Source organism: Numenius arquata, chromosome 6 (genome assembly GCF_964106895.1).
Source record: "Numenius arquata chromosome 6, bNumArq3.hap1.1, whole genome shotgun sequence".
Classification (NCBI taxonomy): domain Eukaryota; kingdom Metazoa; phylum Chordata; class Aves; order Charadriiformes; family Scolopacidae; genus Numenius; species Numenius arquata.
The window spans coordinates 67620055-67646683 of record NC_133581.1 but is presented as its reverse complement, the minus strand read 5'-3'; the positions used below and the strand labels follow the sequence as shown (position 1 = coordinate 67646683).

Below are 26629 nucleotides of genomic sequence, written 5' to 3'. Positions count from 1 at the left end.
TTAAACTGAAAGAGGGGAGATTGAGATGAGATCTGGGGAAGAAATTCTTTGCTGTGAGGGTGGTGAGACCCTGGCCCAGGTTGCCCAGAGAAGCTGTGGCTGCCCCATCCCTGGAGGGGTTCAAGGCCAGGCTGGAGGGGGCTTTGAGCAACCTGGTCTGGTGGGAGGTGTCCCTGCCCAGGGCAGAGGTTGGAACTCAGTGATCGTCCCTTCCAACTCTAACCATTCTATGGATGACTATTTCCCCTTGTACAAAATCCCTCGAACAGTTCCAACTCCAATTTAAGATCCAACCCGCAACAGGTAACTGGCTGCTTCTGGCTTTTCCAGGTATCTCAGATGGAAAACGCAAACATCGGACCAAACTAAAACCAGCAGAGAGATTCTTCTGTAACCTTGCGAAAGGTACAGAGCCCCACAGATGACTGTGAGCTTCAAAGTTCTCCGAGGGCAATATTTATCATCACAGCAGCATTTAAAACAGACATTTGTATATTTTAAAATATTTTGTTTATTACGCTTTCCCAGGAAGAAAGTTCTGTGGCAGAAAACTACACCGGCAAATAGTTACCTCTTTGTATTGACTCCCCCTTCGATTCATCTGCTAAACCCATAGAAGGAAGTGGCTTTAGTGTTTCAGATGGTTTTGGCTTCCGCGCTGCTGAGTACAGTTGGATTAGTTTCTGAAATAGAATTGGCTCCCAAATTATTTGAAGCATTTGTACTCGGGTGAATGCTGGGAAATGTCATTAGCGTGCCATAATACTTTTGCCTAATGCTCTCCAAAGTCTATGCCAAAAAAAAAAAAAAAAAAAAAAAAAAAAAGTGAAAAACACTGTCTATTTGGATTTTAGCAGCACAGCTTCAGTAACTGTGGTAGCAGATCTAGTGTACTGCCCAAAAATTCAAATAAATTAATGACAGTAACCTTCTAAGCAGAGAGTTTATTTCCTTTGTCTGGAAAACAGACAAAGGAAGGTAACAGCAGATGAAATAAAATATGTATTCACGCTGGGGTCTCTTTGCCTACCGACTCACTCGTTACCTGCAGCAGACGAGGGAGCAACACAAAAAAACCACAATTCATCCCCGCCCGCCATTTCAGCAGTTTTGCGAAGTCTCTCCCAAAATACTGCCATCTTATTGTGTGCAGCTTCTTGCAGCTTTAATTCGACGCATTCCTCACCTCCTCTGGGGCACTCTTTGCTTCAGAGTCTTTTGTCTTCTGCTCCCAATTTCCCTGTCCATGTATTAATCAAGTGTTGATTTTGGAGCTCTTATTTTTCCATCTGTTAATTAATTCCCATCCATGAGCCACCTCCTCCTCTCCTCTCCAGAAGATGGTGTATATAAATCACAAGCTTATTTCTCTGGTGACTAACTTAGGAAATTTATTACTGGCCTTTTTCTAGTTGTGCCCTACGGTCTGACAGGAGCTCGTGCTGGTGCTCGGAGGGACCACGCTCTCCGGGGGGACCACCAGCTTCTGGTCCAGGAATTGATGGTGCTCTACAAGTAAAGTCCTACAAAGCTATTCAAACCCTTTCCAATTAGTCAGAACACTGAAGTGATGAGCAGATGGTTATTATTTTTTTTAAATCTGGAAGATTTTGAACAGCCACATCTTCCTGTAAAGACAGCCACCGTCCAGCCACCCTGCAGAGGCAGTGGACATCCCAGAGAACTAAAAATAAATTGAACAAGTAAACAAATGCTGTGAGCCCTCCTTAAAAACAAAACACACACAGACACCCCCCCAACAAGATCTCTGCCAAGAGGCTGTGGGTGTACATGCTACGGATGGAGATCAGGCTGGGAACGTTGAAAAGAAGATGTATATTTAAGAAAAAAAACTAACAACAAACCAACCCTAGAAGAAATCGCTTCCCTGTGGCAACTCAGACCGACAACATAATGGAACATATAAGAGGTGGTCATCAGCGCTAATTAAAATGGGGTTCTTGGTAGTGGTGACTTTGGGCCAGAGTCTTCCCCCTTTCACTGTAGTATTTAAGCAGCACCAAGCAAAGGCAGGGGTTGCTCAGTCTCCATCGGTTCCTGCTCTTCCCTCAGCTCTAAGGGCAGAGAATTCACCTTCTCTTCAGTTCAGTTTTCAAAGCAGTTCTTCAAATTCACAATAAAACCATACTTCCTTCATGCGGATCAGCTGCAGCGATGCGAACGCTCGAGGAAACCTCTCCCTAGGTTGGGAGCAGGGTAATACTGTCCTTTTTTCTGTCCTTAAAGCCTTGCTCTGCCCCACCGTAGACCTGCCGGGAGATAAACCCAGCAGTGGTTCGCTCTCCCCAGCGCCACTGGCCCCAAACACTGGCCACAGCCTTTCACACGCTGCCGAGCAGAGGCTGAGGGATCCCCGCTGTGGTTTCCATTGCATTTAATGTTGCCTCATTAGTCTTATCGCTGCAATCCACGACCATAATAAAAGCCCTGGTTTGCTAAGGAACGGTTAGTAGTCGCCATCACCCAAAGGCAGCGGTTTTACCTTCTCCCTTGAGCCTCCCCACGCTTTTTCTACCTTCAGCCTTCAAAAACATCTCTTTGGCTGCACAGTGAAGTGGATCTTTGTATTTAATAGTCTTTCGTGTATTTTTCTCTGACATAAACTTGTACAGTTGCTTTTTGCACCTATGTAAACACAACTTAATACAATGAGGAGTTTCACAGATCTTGCAGAGAAAACCACATTTCCTTGTCGCTCGGAGCCTGCCATCTGCTCGCTGCAGCCACTGCCTCCAAACCTGCCCCCGGCTCCGTCGCCTCCTCTGCTTTCACCTAAGTGAAATTCTATGGTTCTAAATGAATTCACTCAGATGAAGTTCTATAATTCTATGAAATACACACTCCAGTCCAAGGGATGCAGTAGTGTGGGGTCAGGATGAAGGATGCAGGGCCAAGAGAACTATCCTGTTCCGTTGCCGTGTACTACCTTTAAATTGATAAAAGCAATCTCCAAACAAGAGGAAAACTGAATAACGTCAGAGCAATAAGCAGTCCTGCTCCAAAGAGGTCACCACCTAACGAGATCAAACAGCTGAGGACTGAAAGGACAGCTGAAGGGGTCGAGAATGGCTTGCAGAGGTCACGCTGGTGGGAGTTAACGCCATGCCCGAGGTTTTGCCCACTGACCGTCGTTCTCTAGGTCATACGATCATTAATTCCGGTGTGAGTAGGAAGGGTCAGAAATTCCGGACATTTACGTAATGAGGATTGAGTCACAGCCACCGACATCCAAACTGTGTTGTGTGCTCTGCAGAAGACCTTGCCGACTCCAGAAGATGAGAGCTCCAAGGGAAGCAGTGGCACCACCAGCACGGCTGGGCTGCTCTTTGCCTATTTACCTGCACTGGTAGACTTTGGTGGAAACGTCAAGAAAGAAGGAAAAGAAAAGCTAAAGAATCAAGCTGAGCCTTTTCTTTTCATTTATTCAGTGGAACTGTTCAATTTTTTCCAACTGAAAAAAATATTCAGATTTCAGGAACTTTTCACTGTTTTAAAAAAAATTATATATATAAATTATATAAATATATATCTCTCTATCTTACTTGGGAATGAACAGCTAGGCTCGTGGGAAATCTCACAGCAAGCAGTCCAGAGGATAACATACTTTTCTTGTTTGTGGGAAACCCTAAATTAATTTTCCCGTGATCACTTCACAAAAGAGACTGGCATCACCCTGAACACCAGGCAACAGAGTCACTCTCATGCGCTGCCTAAATCAATTAATGTTTAATTTACACTAAAAGCAAAAAGTTTCAGCAGAAATCCTCAAAACCGCCTTGGAATGCCTTAGAGGTCAGTAGGGAAACCAACATTCCATGAGGAGGGAGATGCATCTGTTGGTCTTCACTGTAAATAAGACAAAGACGGACCCAAAATCCTCTTCCCCCATATTCTCTAACCCCACGATAGATGGTGACTCCCGATCTCTTCCTCTCCCACTTTACAACCAGCCCCTTCAGTCTCCCCCATAATCTTGCTCCAGAGGAAGAAAACATGGGTGAAGCCACCAAAGCACCCCATTTCAGAAATGTTCCCAGTCCTTTTTCCCCACACGCCATCTTTATTTTGGTGAGTTAACCCAAATTCCTGCTTAGTTGCTTGACCATTTCAAAATGGCTGAAAACAGCCCCCCAAAATATTAAGAGATTCCATGCAAAATTGTTATCTTTTAACAAATATGAAAGAATTTTTGGAAGACAAAAAAACCCCAACCGTAAGGACAGTATCACTCTTCCCTCAAAGTTTTCAGCTGGGATTTCACAACCAAGAAATATGGGGTGAGGCACACGCACTAAGCATTGGTCGTCCTGTCAAAGGTTTGAAAATTATTATTCAAAAGTAACAGACATGTTGGAAAACTTTAGCTGGCCTAGAAGCCAGCTGGACAATACTAAACTTCTATGAAAAATGAATACACTTACTGCTGTCTAAAACCAGTCTTCTCTGAAACTTTATTCATATGGATAAAATCAAAATTTTAAAACATTTGGTTTCTAAGACTGGCAATCCCATCGCTGTAGATACCACTGGCCATGGAGTCCTCAATGGGAGAGGCACAGGTGCTCAAGGTGGTCAGATGTCTCAGGTAAGCATCGTAGAATTTGAAAAGTTTTGCTAGCTCTTAATAAAAAGCTGGAGGAACCACAAAATTCAACAGCAGGATGGGCAGAGCCATCGCTGAGGGTTCAGCTCCTGAGGGATGCACGTTTGGAGAGACCGGGAGGAGAGAGGGCAGCCTTTCTGCTCCTCGAGGACCTACAGACATGAGCAAAGCCTTTGTGTTTAGGAACCCACGATGTCTCTCAACCTGAATGACTGAATAGAAACGTGCAATGACAAGCAAATGAGACAAGAAAGGAATAAAGAGGAAGATGGCACGTCCACCTCAGTAGCAACGTACTGACATGGTGAGCTCCCCATCAACAACACAGATTTTCAAAACATAGAAGCTGTTCGTGTTCAGGGACTGGAGACATTTCAGTGCTGGTCATCAAAGCCTCAAATCACAAAAGACAGGTTGGCAGGGACCTCCAGAGGTCTCTGGTCCAACCTGCTCCAAGCAGGGCTAATCGCAGAGTCAAGTCACATTGCTCAAGGCCTTACCCAGTCAACTTCAGAAGATCTTCAATGATGAGATACCACCACCTCCCTGGGCCCTGTCCCAGAGCACAAACACGCTCCTCGTGAGGAATTTTCTGGATTCTCCCTTGGTGCAGACTGTGCTGGCTGGTTCTCACCCCTTCACCCGGGACTCCTGACGAGAGTCTGGCTCCAGCTCCTCTGCCAGTCCACCATGGAGATCCCTCTCCAGCCTTCTTGTCCCCAGACCAAAAACCATTCCATTTTACCAGCCTCTCCTACATCATGTGTCTTTCCAGATTTTCCTCCATTTTTCCTGCCTAAAGAGTTCATATTTACTCCCTGCAGCGCTCCAGTCATGGAAGCTCTCTCACTGTGTCTCCATAAATCCTAGCACTTTTTTAATTGTCCCTTAATTGCTTTATAGGCTACAGGTGCCAGTCCACGAGCACCGGGCAAGCACACATTCACAGCACAGCAGCTCAGGGAAACCACAACCCCAGAGAGACTAACGTGGCAAGGAGACACAGGAGAGGACTATGCTAAGGTGGGATTTGTAAGGTACGCCAGGGACCAGATAATGAGATACTTCTTTGAACAAACACAAGATCCTCAGGTGGGACTAAATTATGACTGAGGGGATAAAAAGCTCCTCTTGTTTCTACTCAGGACACAATTTCTGATTTCAGCTCTCTATGTGGGACTCAGATTAGGCTTCAGCTCAGCAAATCTCTTGGACAGCAAGTGAGCCTCTCCCGCATCTCCTGCTTTTAGGAGGAGTGGCAGAAAATGCTCGGGGAAATGACAGTACGAGCCATCCTCTTCCTTCGGAACAGGTTAGAAAAAAAGATGACACATAAAAAGCAGAGAGGTCTATTTTTCCCCGGTTCGTCCTTAATGAGCATTAGCCTCATTGCCTGGTCCCTTCCCCGTTTCAGCTCCCTGCTGTCTCAGAGCTCGCCATTTACCATCAGTCCTTAATCTTCTCTTTGTACCAACAGCACACGGGAACTGCAACATCTTTTTATGCAACAATCGATGAGGCAGATAAGGAGAAACAAGGAAACGGCGAGCAGGACACAGGCAGAAGCAACGGTACATCCTGTAGTGCTTCCTGTCATCTAACCACCGAAACTACAACCCCAAACACTTCTTTTGTCTGGGGCGTGTGAAAAAAAAAACCCATATGGAAAAAATGAAAACGCAATTCAAAAATAGAGAAAAGAATGTAAAACTTACCAGGCTCTAACTTGATTATTTTTACAGCAGCCAGTTCTCCCGTATGAAGATTTCTAGCCTGAAACAAGAGAGTTAAAGACATATTTAATTATACTGCAAAGGCATCTCACAGAGTCTTCCAAACTGTGAAAAGGTACGCGATGATGTCACGCGTTACAAATACGGCACGATGCAATGAGCTGAGGGCGACCTGGGTGAGGATTATCTGGTTTCGGTATTAGCGCAGCATCAACCCAGTTGGAGTTGTGAAGCGTTACTGGCAGTTCCTCTCGAGACTTTAAAAAACCCCAGCTGCCTGCCAGCAAGTGAGAGTTCATGGACTCTCCAACACCCTTTTTAAGGGTTGTTGAAACTGAGAAGTTTGTGCCACCCCATCTGCGCTCACTGGGCTGGTACGAAAGCACCGCACAGCAACGCGGACCGTGGGAGCATGAAGAACGCAGTGCTCAACCACCCGTCTCGTGGTGCTAAACCTCAGCATCCTCCAACAGCGATGAGACACTCTGAGGAAGTGAAAACCAACTCCTTCCAGCAAACCCTGATGGACGCAAGTGGTCCCCACCACCCTCGAGAAGAAGACGGGGTAGGGAGCTCCAATTAAACCTTTCCAGAACCGTCCTCCTCTCTGGCTCCACTGTCTACTTCACACCAAGAACTCAGGGCTGGAGGGGAACGTTAGAGGAACCTCAGATATAGAAAGTTTTAAAAGGGGATTTCATTAACACTGTTAACTCTAGTAAAATGAGCTCTAAATCGCTCAGGCACCATCACCAGAGCTAAGCTACATTATTTTTGACACACAACCTGATCCAATTACGTGTCATGGCATTCCCCTTTTGCTGATCATCCAAAAGTTACAGGAGTCTAAACCCAACGGTTTCATTCTTTTCCTAACAAACACGCAGAGTTTTCTGAACATATGAAATCTGGTTAAGAGGTAGATTATAGAAAATTGAAGGAAAACTGGCTCAGGTGGGCAGATTTGGCAGTTACTCAAGATAAGGATGCAAAGCAAATTTGCTCATGTGGAAGGAAGCCACTACAGACCAAAAAACTCTTCTCTTGCATATGGACAAGAAGTCGTCTTAATTTAACAACAGGTAAAGCAAGAACTTGGAAGATGACCCCTCATTTTTGTCCAGCTTCCCAACTGGGAAAGGCTTTCCAGCCAGGGAAAAAAAAAACAACAACAACAACAAACAACAAAACAACCAACAATAATTAGCCTTTCAAAGTCCTGTAGTGCTTAGCCAAGAGATGGGCATCAAGATTCATGCCGAGGACACAAATATGACTCAACTGAAGTCAAAGAGATCCTGAAGAGCTATACAACAGAACCAAACATCTGAAGCCAACAGACCAAATCACTGACAACAGAAACAGATAGTTATCTGCTAACCACAAAGGAAACCTTTACCACTTCTTAAAAGTACCTTCCTACCAGGGGTATTTTTAGACCACAGGAAAGTCGTTGGTATCCTTCGACGTCCAGAAGGAGCGTGCATCCAAGCATGGACAAAGAATTAGGACCTCTCCAGTACCATTACACCTAATAATACCATCATGAAACATAGATGTTCCTGTAGAGACCAAGCACACACTCTATCTTGGTGAAGACAGGGAACCTCCACTGTCCATGTTTCTATGCACAAGCGGCGAAGCTCTTCAGATAAAGGAGACTGCAGGGTTTACAGAAGATCAGCTTCATTTCTAAAGTACAAAAGAGATCATATTCCTTACTGCCACTGCTACTGTTATTCTGAAGCCTGAAAGAATGGCCGTAGTCTGCCAACGGTCTTTGGTACGTAGACTGCTTGGCAGGGACTCGAAGGTTGAGGCCAAAGGAGATGACTGCAATTACTGGCTCTCGGCCGTCACACGCGACAGGCCACGGAGCTTCACCAGACTCTCTCCTGCTGCTATCCAATATTACCATTAAGTTTTTGCGTGTAATCTATAGCCTGGACAGGGACTATTTTGGGTTTCAACCATGAAAATTTGTCTGCTGGAATGCAAAGCTCTCCAACGGGTTGGTATTTATGAACTAAACACATCACGTTATCTCAGCCGTTTGCCCTGAGACCAGTTTTCTGGTCCTACAGTTTAATCCTCCAACCAAACACATTCTCAAGTTGATGACATCAGGACCACCCACCAGGACCACCTATCATCCCAGCACCAGGGGCAAAAATGCTGAGTATTCCCTGATCCTCAGCATCCTGGTTTGGATGTTCACAGATACAGGAACCGTCTTAGATCTTTGGTCTAGATATTCGTATCGCAAACACGCAGCAAATTCCCCAAACTGCTTCCCAAGAGATGTCACCTGCCCGCAAATGCTACTGATGGCTTTTGTTCCTTCATCTTGGGTTGCACCAGCTTTTACGCAGGGGGACGCATCTCTCTCTGCTGTCACTCCCGGTTTTTTCTATCTTTTCTTTCCCACACCTTTCTGTCAGCTGAAAACTTGATCAATACTGAATTACTGAGATCTTGCACATCATTAAAAATGTAAGAAGGCAAGGGCTAAAAACTGGTTCTCCATGGTACATGCCTAGCTATGAAAACTGTCAAATAAGGATTCCTCAAATCATTTTGAGACGTGTTAGTTAAAGAAATCCTCCACTCATTTCCTACGGGTGACTGCAGTTTGTATTGTTCTACCTTTTAAAAAAGGATTTTGTAGTATCAAGGAAATCGTAGACAGGAATCCACTACATCAACACTTGTGGCTTTCTGAATCAAACCTGGAATTTTACTGCCAATGATATTTGAGAAAAAAATATCAGTTCTCCATAATTTCCCTGATGTGAAGAATTAGTTAACGATCTATCAATTTGTCTTATTGATATACTTCTTCACTGGAAGGGGGAAATGGAAGTAAAGCTAAGAAATTATAGTTCTCCTAGTCACTTTATTGACATTTTTAAAACCCAACAGCAAGATATCTGCCTCCCTCCTGTCCCCTGCAATTTCCTCAGTATTTCAAGTCTTAATTCAAAATTAGCTGAAACCAAGCAGAGGCCAGGGGAGCTGTTTTCCCTGCACATCCAGTAATCCAGACCTGCCAATTAACACGTAGAGCAGCTGTTCAGTATCTCATCAGCTATTATTGACATAGCAAGTTATCATTTCTATGCATTTTATCGCATAAAGATGACATCTATATCATGAACTTTGCTGATCTCTTCTGAATTCTAATAGTTCTAATATTTTTAGTCTAATGGAAGATAAAACCTGTTAGATTTCTTATTGTGTTTAATTCTCCTTTGAAGTCTCCTAAGAACTCATCTTGACGCTAAAGGCTAAAAGACTAAAGCTCAGCATCTGCCCACATCCCCATCAGTAACGTGGTCCGGTTCCTGTGCCACAGAAGCAGAGCCCGACACATCAGGGAAATTGCTGTAAGATTTCCCCCGAGAAAAAGACAGAGCTTTTGCTATCTGTTAGCACTGATCTTAATTTTATTTAATGAGACTTAGAACGAAAATTATGTTCCACATTACTCAGAATGAAAATTAAAAGGACAGGATTTTGGCAGAAGGACTGCAAAGCTCCAACAGAAAACTTGACCTACCGAAGAACGGGACCAGGACAAGGGTATATTTGAATAAGGTGAGCCACACAGTCAAATTTATTTTGCTTAGTGTCATATACAGAGTATATTTACTGAGAAAGAAGAGGTAGGTTGTAGTCCTTTGGTCACCTCTCCTTCAGCTGTTCTACAGCTTGCTATAGGATGAGTGACAGCATCCCACCGAGCACAGCTCTTCCAGAGTATTTTAGTAGCTAAATACCCTTAAAAGACCCTTTCTTCCAACCCAGCGAGAAGCAAGACCACCCCTTCTTCCAACCCAGTGAGAAGCAAGACCACCCCTTCTTCCAACCCAGCGAGAAGCAAGACCACCCCTTCTTCCTACCCAGGCACAACGTCAGCGGTGTGTCCCAATGCCACACTCAAAAAGGAGAGGTGCACTGTTAGCAGGAGTGGGGTTTTAGGGAGTTGGGAAAGTTTTGTGATATTACACACAAAAAAAATCATCAAGTTTTCTGACTGAGACTTAACGTTCCTCTCAGAACTGCATCAAAAAGCTGTTGTGGGATGGCAGAACCCAGCGTGACACCCATGGCAATCCCTGTGTACGATGCTTCCCAACACACACCCAAACAACACAGATGAGAAAATACATTTTTGGGTAGGACACTTTCTGTAGCTAATGACCAGAAATAACACAGAAAACTGGTTTCAGAACGAGTTGCGCACTCTGCGGCATTGTTTTATTTATTTTTAAGAGTGCAAGCCAAGCCAATTCCACTGCAGGGGGTCCACAGTACTAAGCCCTCTGAGATAGTAAAAAATTGGAGAATCATTTCACTTGGATATCTCTGAACACAGGTTTATGTGCTCAGTCTCCTTGTCCAGCCACTTTCTCCTTCAACACCGAGGAAGAGCAGGGGAAGATTCAGACAGCAATATCACACTCTCAGCCTCCAAATCAGTATTTTCAGTTTCCATGGTGAAATCATTCTGGCCCCAACGTCGTTGGATAAACAGCCCAATTCACCAGAAGAGCCATTTGTTTGACCGTGTCTTCATTTAATCTAATCATAATTGCAGCTCCTGTGGCAACCCTCCCATGCATCCCCGTCTTATTCATCCCTTGCCAAGCTTCACTCATCAGTGACCAAAACGTTTTGCTGTCTCAAATGCTGCCTGCTTCTCCTTAGTTATCCTCAAAAGGTACCCTGACCTCCTGCCCAGCGATTGAAATAGAACTTTATCTGCTTTCTAGTTTCTGACCTCTTACACTTTATAATTTTTAACCTGCTTTATGTGGTTTTGAAATTCCCATTATGCGGCATCGTTCTTTCCATAACTCACAGTATCACCACACTGACCCTTGAATTCACCTACGTAAGTCTCTGAATTCACATCTACCGCTACACAGAGCTGTATCAAACGTTGGAACGGACTGCCCAGGGCAGTGGTGGCGTCACCATCCCTGGAGGTATTTAAAAGCCGGGCAGACGTGGTGCTGAGGGACATGGGTTAGTGGTGGTTTTTGCGAGTGTTGGGTTGATGGTCGGACTCGATGATCTGAAAGGTCCCTTCCAACCTAGACGATTCTATGATTCTAAAAGTCAATACCCAGAAAGCTTCTCAGAAAACCCAGCTTAAAAGCAACACGAGTTAATCCCCACTGTGTGAGCCTAGAATTGCCTGCCTTCCTTTACAACAGGAGGATACCACAACCGTTTGCAGTCCTGTATGGGAGAATCCCTGCAGAGCTCAATTCTGGAGCTGTGCTCCAGCCAAAAATCCAGTTTTAGAGTGAGTAGGGAGTGTGCTGGTTCCTGCCCCAGCACCAGGCAGCACCCTCAGAAGAGTCATAGAAATCTTGTATGAGCCATATATTTTTTCGCCGCCTTCCCCTGCATCATAGAATCACAGAATGGTTTGGGTTGGAAGGGACCTTAAAGACCATCCAGTCCCAACCCCTGCCCTGGGCAGGGACACCTCCCACCAGACCAGGTTGCTCAAAGTCCCCTCCAGCCTGACCTTGAACCCCTCCAGGGATGGGGCAGCCACAGCTTCTCTGGGCAACCTGGGCCAGGGTCTCACCACCCTCACAGCAAAGAACTTCTTCCTGAGATCTCATCTCAATCTCCCCTCTTTCAGTTTAAAACCCTTTCCCCTCCTCCTATCGCTACACTTCCTGACAAAGAGTCCCTGTATCTTACCTCCTAGTTGGGTGGACGCACCAAACCCAGGCAGGTACAATTACTGCAGTTCTGTAGGGTTTTTCCCCCCCTCTCCTCTTTTCTTTTATATAAAACAAAACAAGCAAAACCAACCCAAAATTCCCCACAGCCCCCCAAACAGAGAACTGGGCTGAATAAACCCCCCCTGCTCAGTGCTGAGAGCATCTCCATAACAGATGCTGAATGCATTTTTTCTCCTTCACGCAGGAAGGTTGATGGATGGATTAAAAATGTAGAAGAAGGAATAAAAGAGAAAAGCTTAAAAAAAAAAAAAAGAAGTGGGACGATTCCGTGAAATATTAATGCGAATCTTACTGAATGGGCTGAGATTTGTGCCAGACAGAAACAACCGTCTCTCCCATCTCGAGTCCTCGCAACGCTCCATTCATCACCCGAGGTGTGCCAGGGCTGCTCACGTGGGGAGCAGATGTCCAGCCAGTCTCCGCTGCTGCAAAAAAGACACCTAATTTCTGATTTTCAAGGCTCTTGTTCCTTTTAGGAGGCAGAAACACCCAGAGGCAATTGGTCACCCCGCAATCTTCCAGCTGGATTTCCAAGATGGAGACAGAGGGAAAGGCTTTCAGAAACCATAACTCTATGAAGTCTGTTCGTTTTTAATGTAATATCCCTAACAGAATCTCATACAACCACCACCATTACTACTTTTCAGAATAAACCAGGAAAAAAAAAAAAAAAAAAAAAAAAAGAGATTCACATTCTAATTTTACTTTTTAGCTGTATTTCTGAATTTCCTGTGTCCTGCAGCAGCAGTCCCCAGAGAGCCATCGCTTCGGATACCGGAGCTGACTACTGCACAAGGACAAATATTGATTTTGTGGGTGCTCTCCAGATGGACGCTGCCACTCCTCCTCCTTCACACGAGGAACACGCATCGGTACAAAGCAGGAGGCAAACTTCACAGCTGTCACTCCCCATTTCCACATTTCCAGCACTTGCAGTTTCCCTTATTGAAGGAGCAGAACCCACAATAGACAAAAGTATCAGGGTTTAAATAAATTCCACATTAAACCCCAAAACCCAGTGCAGTAAGACCTGCGACTGGCGCTCCTGAGGACAGCTGTAATGCAAATAAGGCTTAAATTTATTTACATTTACTGACAGTTGGTGAAATATAGATAGTATATCTCTTGCAGAGAAAATTGGGAGGAGGGGAACCTACCTTTCGCTCACAGACTTCAGACACTTTCTTACTCAAGGCCAATTAACTCAAGCAATAAGGGATTAAAAGCTCATTAATGATGTTGGGCCAACTCCTTTTATTCCAGCGCAGAAAACCAGACTGAGGATTTGTACAAGCAAAGTGGCTTTACAGATCTCAGCAGCCACTGAATCTCACTCATAGCAATAACCACTGAAGGACAAAAGACCTACGGTGATAAGGATAACAATAATAAGAAAGCAAAGATCAGTGCACGTCTTAACAACATTTATTTAAGAAAAAAACAAAAAATAACAAAAGAAGTCAGCTACATGCTTCCAAGCAGAGGCTGGTTATTCTCCTATGAAATTTTCTTGGCAGGTCATCGTTTGCAAAATATTTGGCATGAGCCTTCTGAAATTGAAAAGATAAAGCTAGAAACAGCCCCTGACCACAAAAGTGCTATTTAGCAACTAATGCAGCACGAAAGAGACAAACAAATACCACGAGGAAAAAAAAAAAAAGCCCAATTTTGACTCATTTGGAGCAGACAGCTGGCAAGAATCAAACCAGAAAAGAACCTCTTCAGGTTACAACTACGTGCATTAGATTGTTTTGAAAGACTACTGGAAATAGCTCCCTTTCCTCAGGAATAATATACATTTTTAAACGTAAGATCTCACAAATCAAAGAATGCCCATGATGCTGCTAAGATACTTAAAACTGAGCAGATGCCCAACAGCTTTACTGGCCAGGGTATAAAACAGGGGCAGGGGGAAGCCAAGCCAACAAAAAAACCTCCCAAAACCTTCCAACATATTATTAAACTACAAAAAGAGAAGGATTTTAAAAGGGCTTATTCACCAAAACATAAAAAGAATAAATGAACAATTTTATTTTATTCTGATGGTGAATAGAACGTGTAGGTATAGATTAAAACACAGGAAAAAAAACCCATGGTATTATGGACTACAAATTCAAGTAACATTAAAAGATTACATATAATATCAGCTGCAGGGGGATTTATTTATTCCTTACAGATGAAAAAAACTACAAGATGTGTCAAGCAAAATATGTGACAAGTATCTACGTCTCTCCTTTTCGCTGAAAAATACAATATATCAGTGAGTTGATCAGATACAGCACTGAGTCTCCGAACACCCCCACCAAGTCCAGACGCCGCCGTTAACCCCACTTCACGCAAAAAGCAAGACACCGACATTTTTTATTTCAGGAAAACTATGACGAACTTATGATCGTTTGTAGATAACAAGGTTAGAACCACTAAGCGACACGTCACAGTCACGCAGGAAACCCATGGCTGGAGTCCAAAACACTGGGCTGGGCTTTCCCATCCCCACAAGAAATCTGACTTTCTAGGCAGGCAGGAAAAAGAAGTTTCTAAAGGAAAAGGCAATGGCTTTTTTTTTTTTTTTTTTTTTTTAAATTCAGCCACTTGTGTTGCATTAAAGAATTTTAAGACCATCATTTGACACCAAAGAAAAAGCAGTTTTTTACTGCTTTGCGTTGTGACCACGAGTTAACGCGCAGTGAGAGGCGTCCCCTCTGAAAGGCAGAACTGAGGAACCGCCGCCAGTGTTTTAAAGAGGAGAAGAGACAGCAATTCTGAGATTGCAACTCTTATACCATCACTTATCTGCATGCAACTTCCTAGAACACCAGAAATACTTCCGGACATACTTTCAGATTAGTCAGACCAAAATATCCAAGTGTATGCATTTTGCTGGGGGTTTTGTTTGGTTTATTGAGGTTATTTTGCCTTGAATTGCAGTCCTGGACAAGCTCATTTTTGGAGCGTTTGGGCAAATCCCTCTTAGCTTTTCACATCACACGCGGGCTCTTCTGCGGTACCGAGCCCTCCAAATCCAGGGTACAAACCTGTATCAACTCCTTATTTAAATTTATTTGAGAGAATTTAAAGGGGTGGAGGTGAAAAATGTAGTTTTAAGTAGAAAAATCTAACTCCAACAAAGCTGTTCAGCAATCGCCTCCTTAAAATTTCAGTTCCCTGGAGATGAACTCACAGTTACAAAACTGAACGGAACAAGCCGTGACGTTGTCATCATGAAGAAAATGGGTCTGGCTGCTTTGTTCTTTGTTGCTGTTACTGTTAAATAAAACAACAACCAGAACAGAAAGAATGAATAAAAAAGCAGCCATGGAAATCAAAGAAGTTAAAAGAAAATTAGTTATAAATAGGAGCAGGGAGATTCTTCTTCTGTAAACTTGGTTTTGCACCTGTACTATATCAATCCTTACCTTCTTGGGATGGAAGACGGTCAAGACATCATGATTTCCTCTCAATTTCATTTATATATGTATATATACATAGTACAGCACGTCTGCTTCTTTCTGACTACTGGGAGGGTACCACTGTTCAGCCGTTTCGACTAGAATAAACCCCAACCCTTATTTACAATCTTAAATTTATAACTGATGATGACGAAATAGTGCTCAGTAAGATTTCTAATTCAGTAGGCAATTCAAAACCACAGCCTGGAGTTCTGTTGAAATAGACAGAAGTGACATTTTAGTAATTTTTCTTTAAAAAAAAAATTGAACTTTTAAATGTGCTAGATACACGAGAAAGGTTAAATATACAGTCTGTCTTGCACTTATGCTGATTAAGAGAGGAAATACGCTGCCATTTCATTACAGATGATATCTTTTGCGATCTTACAGCTCTCATCCTCTCACACCTTATTTTTAGCCAGAATGGAGAAGAGAAACTTTGATTTTTCCTTTTTTTTTTGTTTGTTTGTTTGTTTTTGTTTTCTCTGATGCACTCATTTAAATGATGTAACTTGAAAAGAAGAAACAATTTTTTTTTTTCCTCCGGCTTCATCTACAGTTGTCAAACACCGGTTTCGCTTCAGTTTCAAGCACTTGGCCTGTGACTTCCCCACTTCACTGCTGCAACTCTCTTTAAAACACGGACTGAAAACACGCTGCTCGAATAATACTCATGCTAGAGAAATTATAGCATTACTGAAAATTAGGCTTGACGATTTAACTCAAATTGTAAAGATTTATTTTTTTTTGTTCTTTTCAATTTTAATATACTAGAGAACATCATCTGTTTTGCCTTATTCCTCTGTTAGGGATAACATATACAAGATTTCCTCAACATATACAAGACCTGCCCTTAGCATGAAGTTATAATACCTAAAGGCTAATCCAGCTGCCCCGTGCATTCAGTCCTCAGCATCCTGGTTGTCCCAAGAACCGCTATATTGGAGGTTCCATGATCCGCACACCCGCTTAGCAGAAAGGAGAAAGCCACGGAATCTTCAAGAAGTAAAACTGACCTGTGGGGTTTTTTTGTTTTCTTCTGTAAGACACCAGCCAAAATGCAGGAAAGGAATGAAATATCAGTCCTGTAAATCAAAATAGATTCTAACCACATCCTGAAGTAGAAACCCTAAGCTGTCACACGTAATATCACATGTACTATAAGGTCTCTGCAAGTATATTCCACCTGCAGGAAGCTTTAGATCCCATCGTTGACCGCCTCTGCACACAAAGAGCAGAGAGAGACTGAACTCACGTAACCAAAGGGCAACCACACAGGGATCACATGCAAATTCCACTTCAAGCTTCGGAAAGCTTCCTGTAGCTAAAGAAAACGATACACAGGGATGAAGTCATGAAAGCAGAAACCATGAGAGAGTAGGAGGGCCTAACGTCAAGATGAACTCAACGTCCAGCGAGACCTCAAATAAAGCTGATAAGGGAATATCCTGGCACCACACCTCTCAGGGCAAACCCAGCTGGGCTGGTTGGAAGGCTCTATCTCACACACGATTTCCACACTGTCTGAAGCTCCAAGGCTGCGAGAAATAGAGGCAACAACTGCTTCGCCTCTTTCAGAATTTCATCATGTCATGCTTTCATGGAGAAAAGCCTCAGTCCTCCTCCTCCTCCGCCCCTACAGGAGCTCCAGCCAGCACGGTCAGTCCACGCTCGAGACATCCCACTGCAGGATTTACACAACCTCAACACCCACAGAACGAGAAAAAGGAAAAATTTACATTCATGTACCCTAAACAGGTAGTCGGCTGTGACTGCTGAAGCGACGGCAGATCATAAAACGTTCTCAAGATCTCCTCGCCCCATCCTCACAACTCCCTTTGTCCCCAGTTTGATATCGCGAGCCAAATTTAAAAACAGACTCTCTGGACAGGAACCGTTTGGCAAAGTTTTAAAGTACCTATTAAAGGTATTTTGATGATGCAGATACACGGGGTCCGGCCTCAGAAACCCTTGCCCAGTTCCCTCCCTCCACATATCCCATTCCTTACGCTCCCCCACAGCAGAAATTATCCTATTTAAGGCAGGGGGACATTTAAAACGGCAACTCTCCTTTCACAAAAACAGCCGTAAATGAAAAGGGATCTCAGCTGTTTAAGAGAATCTCTCATAGTATTTAAATTAACAACCCCCCCCCTCTGACAGACAATACAACTGTGAATACCTGCAAGCGATAACACCGAATTCCGCCCCCCCCCTTACCCCACTGCGGACCAAGTGCAGCAAGAGAAAAATTTCAGCTGCTACTGTTTTCGAACCCCTCGTAAATACAACACAAATACCTGAAGCTGTGAATCACCGGAGAGCGATGAACACTCATCAGCCATCGCTCCCTCTCAAATCTTAATTCTTCAAGTTTTATCAAGACAAAGCACAGCTATAAAAGATGGTGTGGCCGCACCTTTACTCCTTCGACCGACCACGTTTACATTTCCCTGCCTGGGCAAGAGACCTTACCACTTATCTGCCCTTAAGATTCATGACTAAATCTCCCAAACATTTTTGGGAGTCTCGCGATTATAATTCAACTATTACCCTGCGTGTCTGTACATTAAACAGCGAGTTAAGGCAGACGTAACAACACAACTCTCTATTGCTTCAATAGCAATGACCAGCAAACAGCCAGACACACGGGTGACAAAAAAAAAAAAACACCCCACAAGAATACAGCTTCTCGGGGTGGACCGTGACATTAAATGTAAGAAGAAACGATGCCTTTAATGCTGCACAGGAAAGAGCTACATAAAAGAAGGCTCAAGACCAATTTCTTAGCAATAAGCCCACAGAGTCCCCCTGCAACGACCTCTTCACTCTCTGAAGAGAAACAGCATTCGCCTTTCTGGAATGTCTCAAAATTCACATTTCAACGGGCTACAGATCCAGCTGTTCACACTAACCTGAAAAATACGTTTCATTCAGCTTTCTGGACATGTCCAGTCAAATCTTCCTCATCTCTATGAAAACATGAACCTTCTCTACACCATATTCATGCGGGAGACATGAAAATAGACTTGGGAGAAGAGTAACTCCGACACTCCAAGGTATCAAATACGGCATTGAAGATGTGAGGTCAGTAAATGCAGCGGTTCTGGCCACCAGGACTGAGGGTCAGCTCAAAGCTCTGGGCAGTATCTCTGACTGCATCTTGCATGATCTTTTTACCATCTTCAGGAGCAGAGAAGTCAGCAGAGACAGACAGAGCAACACACAGGATAACACACCAGGGAAAAGCACTGGCAGAGGCTACGGCTTTGGAACAAAAGCCTTGGCACTTCTTATTCTCCCTCTTTTGCAACAGATTCCGGATTTTTTTTTACTGCCTGCTCTCGATGTACTGACCGGTGTCTGCTCAAACCATATCCAATTTTTCAGACAAGCCGCTCTTAAACAGATTCCCTAAATGAGAAAAGGGAATAATAGTTACACTATGGTGCTGCCTCCATAAACACGCTCTCCAGTCCAGCAAACCACAGCTTGGAGAAAAACCTGGTGGTACATAATATCAAGACCCCTTCATTATAATTAGACAGATTGAATTAACCTGTCAGGAAGATTGCTCTACTTGGTGAGGCCAAATGGGAAGTTCAGGTAAATGATCTCTGCAATATTTCTTCCACAGATACACACAGCAAGAACATTTGGGGAAGATCTACTGGAATAAACTGTCTTTTGCTAATTTTTAACTACTGTCAGTGTAAGGTTTGCTTTATTTACCTACTCCCATTAAAAGCAAGGTAGCATCTGTTTTTATAGATCACAAAGTCTTGAACAAAATATCCTGCCCTTCTCATTGACTTTTTACTGGAATCCCAGAATGTGCTCAGGACATCAAAATTGCCAGAAACCACAAACTGAAGGCTGCTGCATCCACCAAACCTTGCTGAGTGCTCTTATTGCTAGGAAGCCTTCAGAAATTGGGGAAGAACTATTCCAACATATCTTGAAGAAATACAAAATCTGAAATCCTAACAAAATGGCAAAGTGTTAGAAGAAGGTCTCGGCAATCTAAATTGCAAGTCATTGAGGTTGCCCGGAGTTGAAGAACAACTTTTATGAGTGTAGAGACCTACCCTTTTCACATTGTTCTCGAATGGAATCACCTTGGGTTGATGCTGCCTCTTCTTTTCATTCCCAGCCATAACCTAGAAGTCAGGTGCCAAACATGAGTAAAGGTACCAGCGTATTTGTTTTTCCAGCTGCAGAGCGGATGGACAGTTGCTGGTGTCAGCGAAATACTCCGGCCAACTCAGTTACAGCCTTGCGAACAGGAAGAGCTATTTTCTCTGACACGGATGATCCATGAAATTCTACCACGCACCTCTGCCCGTGGAACTGGGAATCACGCCGACACTTCACGCTATAAATCTTGGACGCCTCTGAAGTTATCCAAACGCACTGGAAATTAAAATGACCATGGCATCTTCTGGAGACAAAGATGAAGTAGATATTGGTATGCAAATGTTCTGATCTTTGATCTGTTCTTCCTTCTCAGAGATTTCCTCTGCTGCTGGGGGGTGTGTTTCAAAGGGGATGCACAAACTGCACTATTCATTTCCTCTGAATGGATATCTCGCATTGAAACAGAATTCTGGGGTGGAAGGTAGAAAAGGCTCATATATAGAGCACCTCTCGTGTTCGAGACCGGTCTACAAAAACGTTATGCGACATGTAGTGAACAAAAGAACACGCTCTGGTTAACTCCTTCCCATGCAATTCCACAGGACGCCTCGGCCTCCCTCACTGACTGTACCACGGATAAATGAGGAATAACAAAATCATCTACCCATCAGAACGTCTCCTGAAGGACGAGTACTAGACAGTAGTATCGCAACTGAAGACATCAGGGACAAGGCTGGTACCAAGAGGACATTAAACTCAACAGAGCAGGCTCTTGGTTCCTCCTTGGTTTAAGAGACACTGGGTAAAGCCTCGGTATTTGCTGATGGCAGCACACGGAAAAATTGCCACCACTCTTTCTTGGGCTCCTCTAGGAACCTAATCCAGGAGGACAACTCCCTTCAAAAGAGCTGGAAAAGAAATCAGACCTTATTTTTAACATTTCAGAGACTACCTGATTTTGAAAGTAAGAGACAGGGAGAAATAGACATAGGGAGAAACACTCTATTCCCACCACATAACCTACTGTTAGCCGAAAACATGAGCAACAGGAGGTAATATTTAACACCAAACAGCTCTGAATGTTCCACGACAAAGACCAAACGCTTAATAAGAAAACAAACTTGCAAGGAATACAAATAGAAAAGCAAGTCCTGAATATCCAAACACAAGGTATCATAGAGCACCTTAGTTGTCAGCAATATATGTATATATATCCTACTGACTGCATCCTTAAAGAAAAGCATGTAATTTCCCAGAAGAGAAACTCCACAGCGACAAGAAGAAACTCAACAGCGCTGGTTCGATGCCATTCTAAACACCCTTCACATGGAAAACTGAGATTACGCAGAGTTCAGGCACGGTTACAGCAAACACTGCTCACCAGCAGGCTTTGATCTGGAGAGGAAGAGTGGAATCCCCCGACGTGGCAAATGTTTTATGGTAATTTATACGTGTAAGCAACGTATATTCACCAGGGAGAGAAGTGCTGAATCAGGGATGGCCAATCCAATTGGTCTGCAGCTGCCAAAATGTATTTGTATAAAGTTGAGAGTATATGATTAAAAACTATCACAGCCATAATTGTACTCTGGTATTAAAAGAAAGCCTTAATGCTGCATTCTTAACCTGTTGAGTTTAAGCAGTCAAACGCTTTAAGCGGTGAGTTCTCATGGTCTGTGAAATTAGATTGACATTAAGAATTATTTTCCAAATATCAAATACAGGTTCTCAACAGCTTTTGACTGCTCAAGAGCCCTGAGAACAAGGCACTGGCCACACACGCAGGGCTGAAACCTGACTCAAAATGGACAGAGTCCCACTTTTATGGCAACCTTCAAAAAAAAAAAAAAAAAAAAAAAGTCATTTTTCTAAAACTGTATTTGAGTAAAAAAAGTCTCTGTCTGCCACGATCCAATTTCACTGCTCACTATTTCCCTGCAGCAGTGATCAGTGGCAAACCAGTACAGGTTTCTTCTAAGTTAATGCCTTTACCTGGTGCAGGAGATAAAAAATAAATCCAAAGAGAGACTGAGCTGGTGACTCAAGAAGGAATGGAATTTCCATGATATTTAATAAAAATGCATCTTGTGTTTATAGATAGTTTCTGCTATTAATTTGGTGCATTTCTCTCCCCCTATGCTTGCTTCTAAAGAAAGATACTGTAGCGCTGCTCACAATCCTGCTTGGAAAACCCAAAACAAGCCAGCTTTAGAATCACTGCACAAGATCGTACTTGATCATCGCTGCACAGCGAGGACAGACATCAGCTATTCATCCCGCAAAGGCAGCCTGCAGGGGGGTGCTGAGCTGAGTAAATACACCATCTTTCAGCTCAGCTGCCAAACAAGAGTATTCAAAAAGACAAAGTCTACATAAACCATCCTTTTGTTCCCCTTCTCCAAAATCGAAGATTGGTTAAAACTCTGTTTGGGGTGCTTGTATTAAAAAGCACAAAATGCCAAGCCCTGTGTGGCTAGGGGAGAAGAAACAGAATCATGGAATGGTTTGGGTTGGAAGGGACCTTACAAGATTATCCAGTTCCAACCCCCTGCCCTGGGCAGGGACACCTCCCACCAGACCAGGTTGCTCAAAGCCCCCTCCAACCTGGCCTTGAACCCCTCCAGGGATGGGGCAGCCACAGCTTCTCTGGGCAACCTGGGCCAGGGTCTCACCACCCTCACAGTCAACAATTTCTTTCTAGTACCTAATCTAAATGCCCCCTCTTTGAATTTCCAACCATTACCCATTACCATTAGGAGACAGAGGAGGTGGCAGTGAGTGGAGCTCCCCAGTAGAGTCAACATGCTGATGGCGAAGGCACCCACGCATGTAGTGAAAGACTTTAAATTCCTTTATATGTGCAAGGAGTGGTGACCCTGCTTCTCTTCCCATGACACAGGGTGACATTTCCCCTAAATCTCTCCACCAAACCTATTCTGAGTCATTAATAAATACTCAAATAAAAAAGCCCATGCGAGTAATCCCAGTATGATACAGCTAAAGTAAATTATCACCCTTGTTTTCTAAGTCCCTTCAGGACACCAACATCTACAAATACATACAACCTAAGGACTTGAAGTTCTGGCTAACCAAAACAGGCCAGTCTTAGGGTATCCCAAGCACTTCCTCAAAACATCACGGACTGCAGAAACACGTGCTTTACACAGCTGAGGATGTGAACTTGTTATCAAAACTGGCCTGAGACAAACGAGACTACAAGGCCCTGCTGAAAAGCTGCAGGTTCACCGACGGGTCACGCTGGTGTGAAAACCCATCCTGGGGAACACCTAGCCACGCTACGGGAGTTTACCTGGGATGGGTCACTTCCCAGTGCCCGAGATTAAATTCCATTTACAGCTTCTAGCGGCTTTTTAAATTTTCTGCCCCGAGACACTGGTCAACCGGATGTTTCTGCATTAACCACACACACACACAAGGTCTATTTCAGCACGACCCTGCAGACGCGTGAACAAACTTACATCATTTTTAAAGTCTCTGCTTTGAGACTTTCATGTATACGACCGAGGAGGGCAAACAGAAATCTTGCCAGGAAAGCCAAATTAAAACCTTGCTCTTGTAGACCTCACCTTGGCAGCGTTAAAGGATACGATGCTGAGGATGCTAAACGTCTGACAGAGAGTAGGGACAAAAAAACCCTCATACTGTCAGCATATTATCAAGTTCCAGTGAGTTCCCAATCTTCATCATCACAGCCTCTGTCAACAGTCAGTAATTTAAGATAGCTTGATACGATGCTTCGAGAGATTAATTATTCCAATTAGATTAGAATTGGCTTAACTGTAATACCCTCTATTAAAAAGAAAAAAAAAAAAAAAAAAAAGCTTTCCCAACACAGATGAGACAACCAACGCGCAACGCGTTAGGATTGTAATGGAAATTGTACTTCCAAGGCTGGCAGACCCAAACTTGGATCTTCTTGCACACGCTATGAATAGATAAGAAAATACTTTCTTTACAGATGGTTTCTCCCCCACCCTGAAATGCATTTTGGGGAAAAAATAATTATTAAAACAACATCAACAATCCAGCACTTAGGAGCAACCCTACAATCAACCATTGTGTGCCATGTGACAGATGAGGAAAAAAAATCCCACAAACACTAAGAAAACACATTTCAAGTTTAAGCTCCCATAGTAGTAATGAAAAGCAAAGTGGGCAGGAGATTTTTAGAAAGGCCTTAAATATTCTTCTGTAACTTAACAGTGAAGACAAATATTTGCTTAACCTCCGCCTTCAACATCCAAAAAACAACCAATTACTCTAAAAGCTACCAAATGCCCCAAGAAGAATCCGAGGCATGAACCACCGCCACCAAAAAGCATCCGAGGAAGAGGCAGATCTCCTGCCGTCAGCAGGGCTGCCTCGTTTAGACATCCTAAAAACAACTGTGCCGGAGACGCTGGTGACTCATTATTAGCGACGGAGCAGAGAAACCACTTGAAGAGGTGAGAGGAAAATTCCATTTTAATTTAAGAGCGCTCTCTAGCAAACCTTGCCCGAGCTCTGCAATATTACAACAATCGGATATTCACTAAGAAACGCATCTTATAAACACTCCTGACAGTCCCCAGCAGGCACGAGATGTGCCATCTGTGCTAAGAAGACACTTATCGTGGACCAAGAAAAATAAAAGTACAACGTTTATACATTAAGTCCTTAAATGAAAAAAAAGGTTTAGTTTAGTGACTTTTAAAATTAAAATCAATTGCTTTAAAAAAATATGTTTGCTTTGCATATTTGTCATAACAGCCAGTGCCATCCAGCTCAGTGTTCCCTCGGTACAGTTCCTCCCTGTTGCAGGGCTTCGTAAAAACAAAGAGCAAAGCAATGACCTAGAAACAAATGTAGGCTCTCAAATTACTTTAAACTCATTAACTTTATACTCGTTTCAGACTCATAACAATGTCTAAAAAGACTGCCAAAGACTTTGATTTAAATTTGCCAGGTTGCACGACGAGGTTTGGGTTTATTCCTCTCTGAAACGCCTTCAGGAATAGAAGGCGCGTTTTTTCATAACCCAAAGAATGGAGGGGGGAGGGCAGGGTTGTGGATTTTTTTATTATTTTTTTTTTTTAAGGGGATATGTTTACATGGCAGAGAGCAGAGCCATGCATTCAAACCAGCTCCGGAACCGGAAGCTGTATGACATGTCAGCACAGCTCTCCACTAATTACCAGGATAACGAGAAGCAGAATCATTTCTTTTTCCACAGAGAGCGAGGGGATGACACAAAACTACTTCTCTGCAACACAATCAGTTATTTCTCGTCGTGCAGCCCTCCCTGCACAGGCATACTCAAAGCAGCTCAAGGTACGCCGAGTTTTGGATTTATGAAGCCTGAAATGTCTTTTTAAAGGATTTAGTGCTAGATTCTCTAGAAAAGAAGCCGAGTGATCTGTGCACAGCACTCTAGGAGAGGAAGAAAAAAAAATATAAAAAGAAAAAAGGAAGGTAAATATGCACCATGAAAACTTTTAAAAATAACTCCCCCAGGCCACAAGTAACCATTTCAAAGGGGTGGTGGGAACAAGATCCATCTATAAAACTTCAATTTGAACATTAGCGAAGAGCCCTCCCCCAGCGTGAGCAATTACCGCCGCCTTTCATGTGGCGGAGTAACACACCTTTTCTCCTACAGTTGGCTGCGTCAGGTCTATTTTAAACACACTCAACAGCATTACAAAGTAAAACATCACAGCCACTCTTCCCATGCGGCTGAAGATGCAGATTGCCAAACGCAGGCCAAAAAACTTTAAGGCTTCCTTTACAAGCAACCCAAACCTTGAAGCCGCCGAGCATCCCCGAGGCTTGGGGAAGGGGCTCCCAGGGACGCACACAAGAGACGAGCGCGCCCATGCCTGTGCTGCTGAGGGACATGGTTTAGTGGCCGTCTTGGCAGCGTTAAAGGTTGACGGTTGGACTCAATGATCTTAAAGGTCTTTTCCAACCTAAATGATTCCACGCTTGTGCCATTCCGTGCCACCACGGCTGTGGTTCTGGCGATGTGAGCACCAGTCCGCACCGTTTCAGGAGCATCTCCTGGATCTGCAGCACTGACTATACCACGAGCTGCAGCTCCGTTCCAGCTTCTGGAGGGCTTTAATCTGCTTCTGCCTTTTGCAGGCTATTATTAACCTCAGGGATAAACCTGCACCCTTTTAATCAGGTGCTTTAACTGATGCGTTCTGGAAACAGGTACAGCAAACAGACACCCTCTACCTTCCCCAGCAGTAACGTGGAAAGGATCATCCACCAACCCAAACCTCTAAGAAATCAGCGAGGGGACTGGAAAGACAGACCCTGCCCATGTGTCCCTGCCCATGGCAGGGGGGTTGGAACTAGATGATCTTTAAGGTCCCTTCCAACTCTAGCCATTCTATGATTCTATGACCCTTCGCCAACACCGCAAACAAATCCCTTTTAAATAAAAGCCTTAGAGGGGGACGGAACCCTCACGTCTCTCCAGGGCTGCCCCCAGGGTTTGCAGGAGCCACCGTCTCCCAGCCGCTCCCTTGTCCCCCCCCCGCCTCGGGGGGACCCCCGGAGCGGAGCTCACCTTATAGACATCGCCGTAGGTGCCGCTCCCCACCCGCTGGATCAGCTCGTAGTCCTGCTGCGGGTTCCGCCTCAGGATATCCCCGCTCGGCCGCACCGCCGGCTCCATCTCCGGCCCCCCGCCGAAGGAAGGGCAGCACCGGCCGCTTTCCTCCTCGCCCCGCCGGCCGGGGATGCTCCTAACGCGGCAGCCGGCCCATGGCTCCTGCGGCGGAAAGCGCCCGCTGAGGGGAGGGCTCCCGGGGCGGCCTCCGGGCCGCGGCCGCCCAGACAAAGGCGGAGGGGCAGCCGGCGGTTGCCACGGCCGTTGGCGGCCCGGCGGCGGCGGACCAGCGCCCGGGG

General features: G+C 44.2%; 1 protein-coding gene across 1 annotated transcript in view; it reads right to left on the bottom strand.

The window, feature by feature from the left end:
- Window positions 1–26429, bottom strand: part of MAP4K5 (mitogen-activated protein kinase kinase kinase kinase 5) — a 70923-nt gene extending 44494 nt beyond the window's left edge. Inside the window, exons 1-2 of the mRNA XM_074148384.1 lie at window positions 26289–26429; window positions 6340–6397 (exon numbers count right to left, since the gene is read on the bottom strand). Of these exons, the coding sequence (XP_074004485.1) occupies window positions 6340–6397; window positions 26289–26396 (166 nt within the window). The 5' untranslated portion in view covers window positions 26397–26429. The remainder of the gene's footprint in view (window positions 1–6339; window positions 6398–26288) is intronic.
- Window positions 26430–26629: the final 200 nt, after the last annotated feature.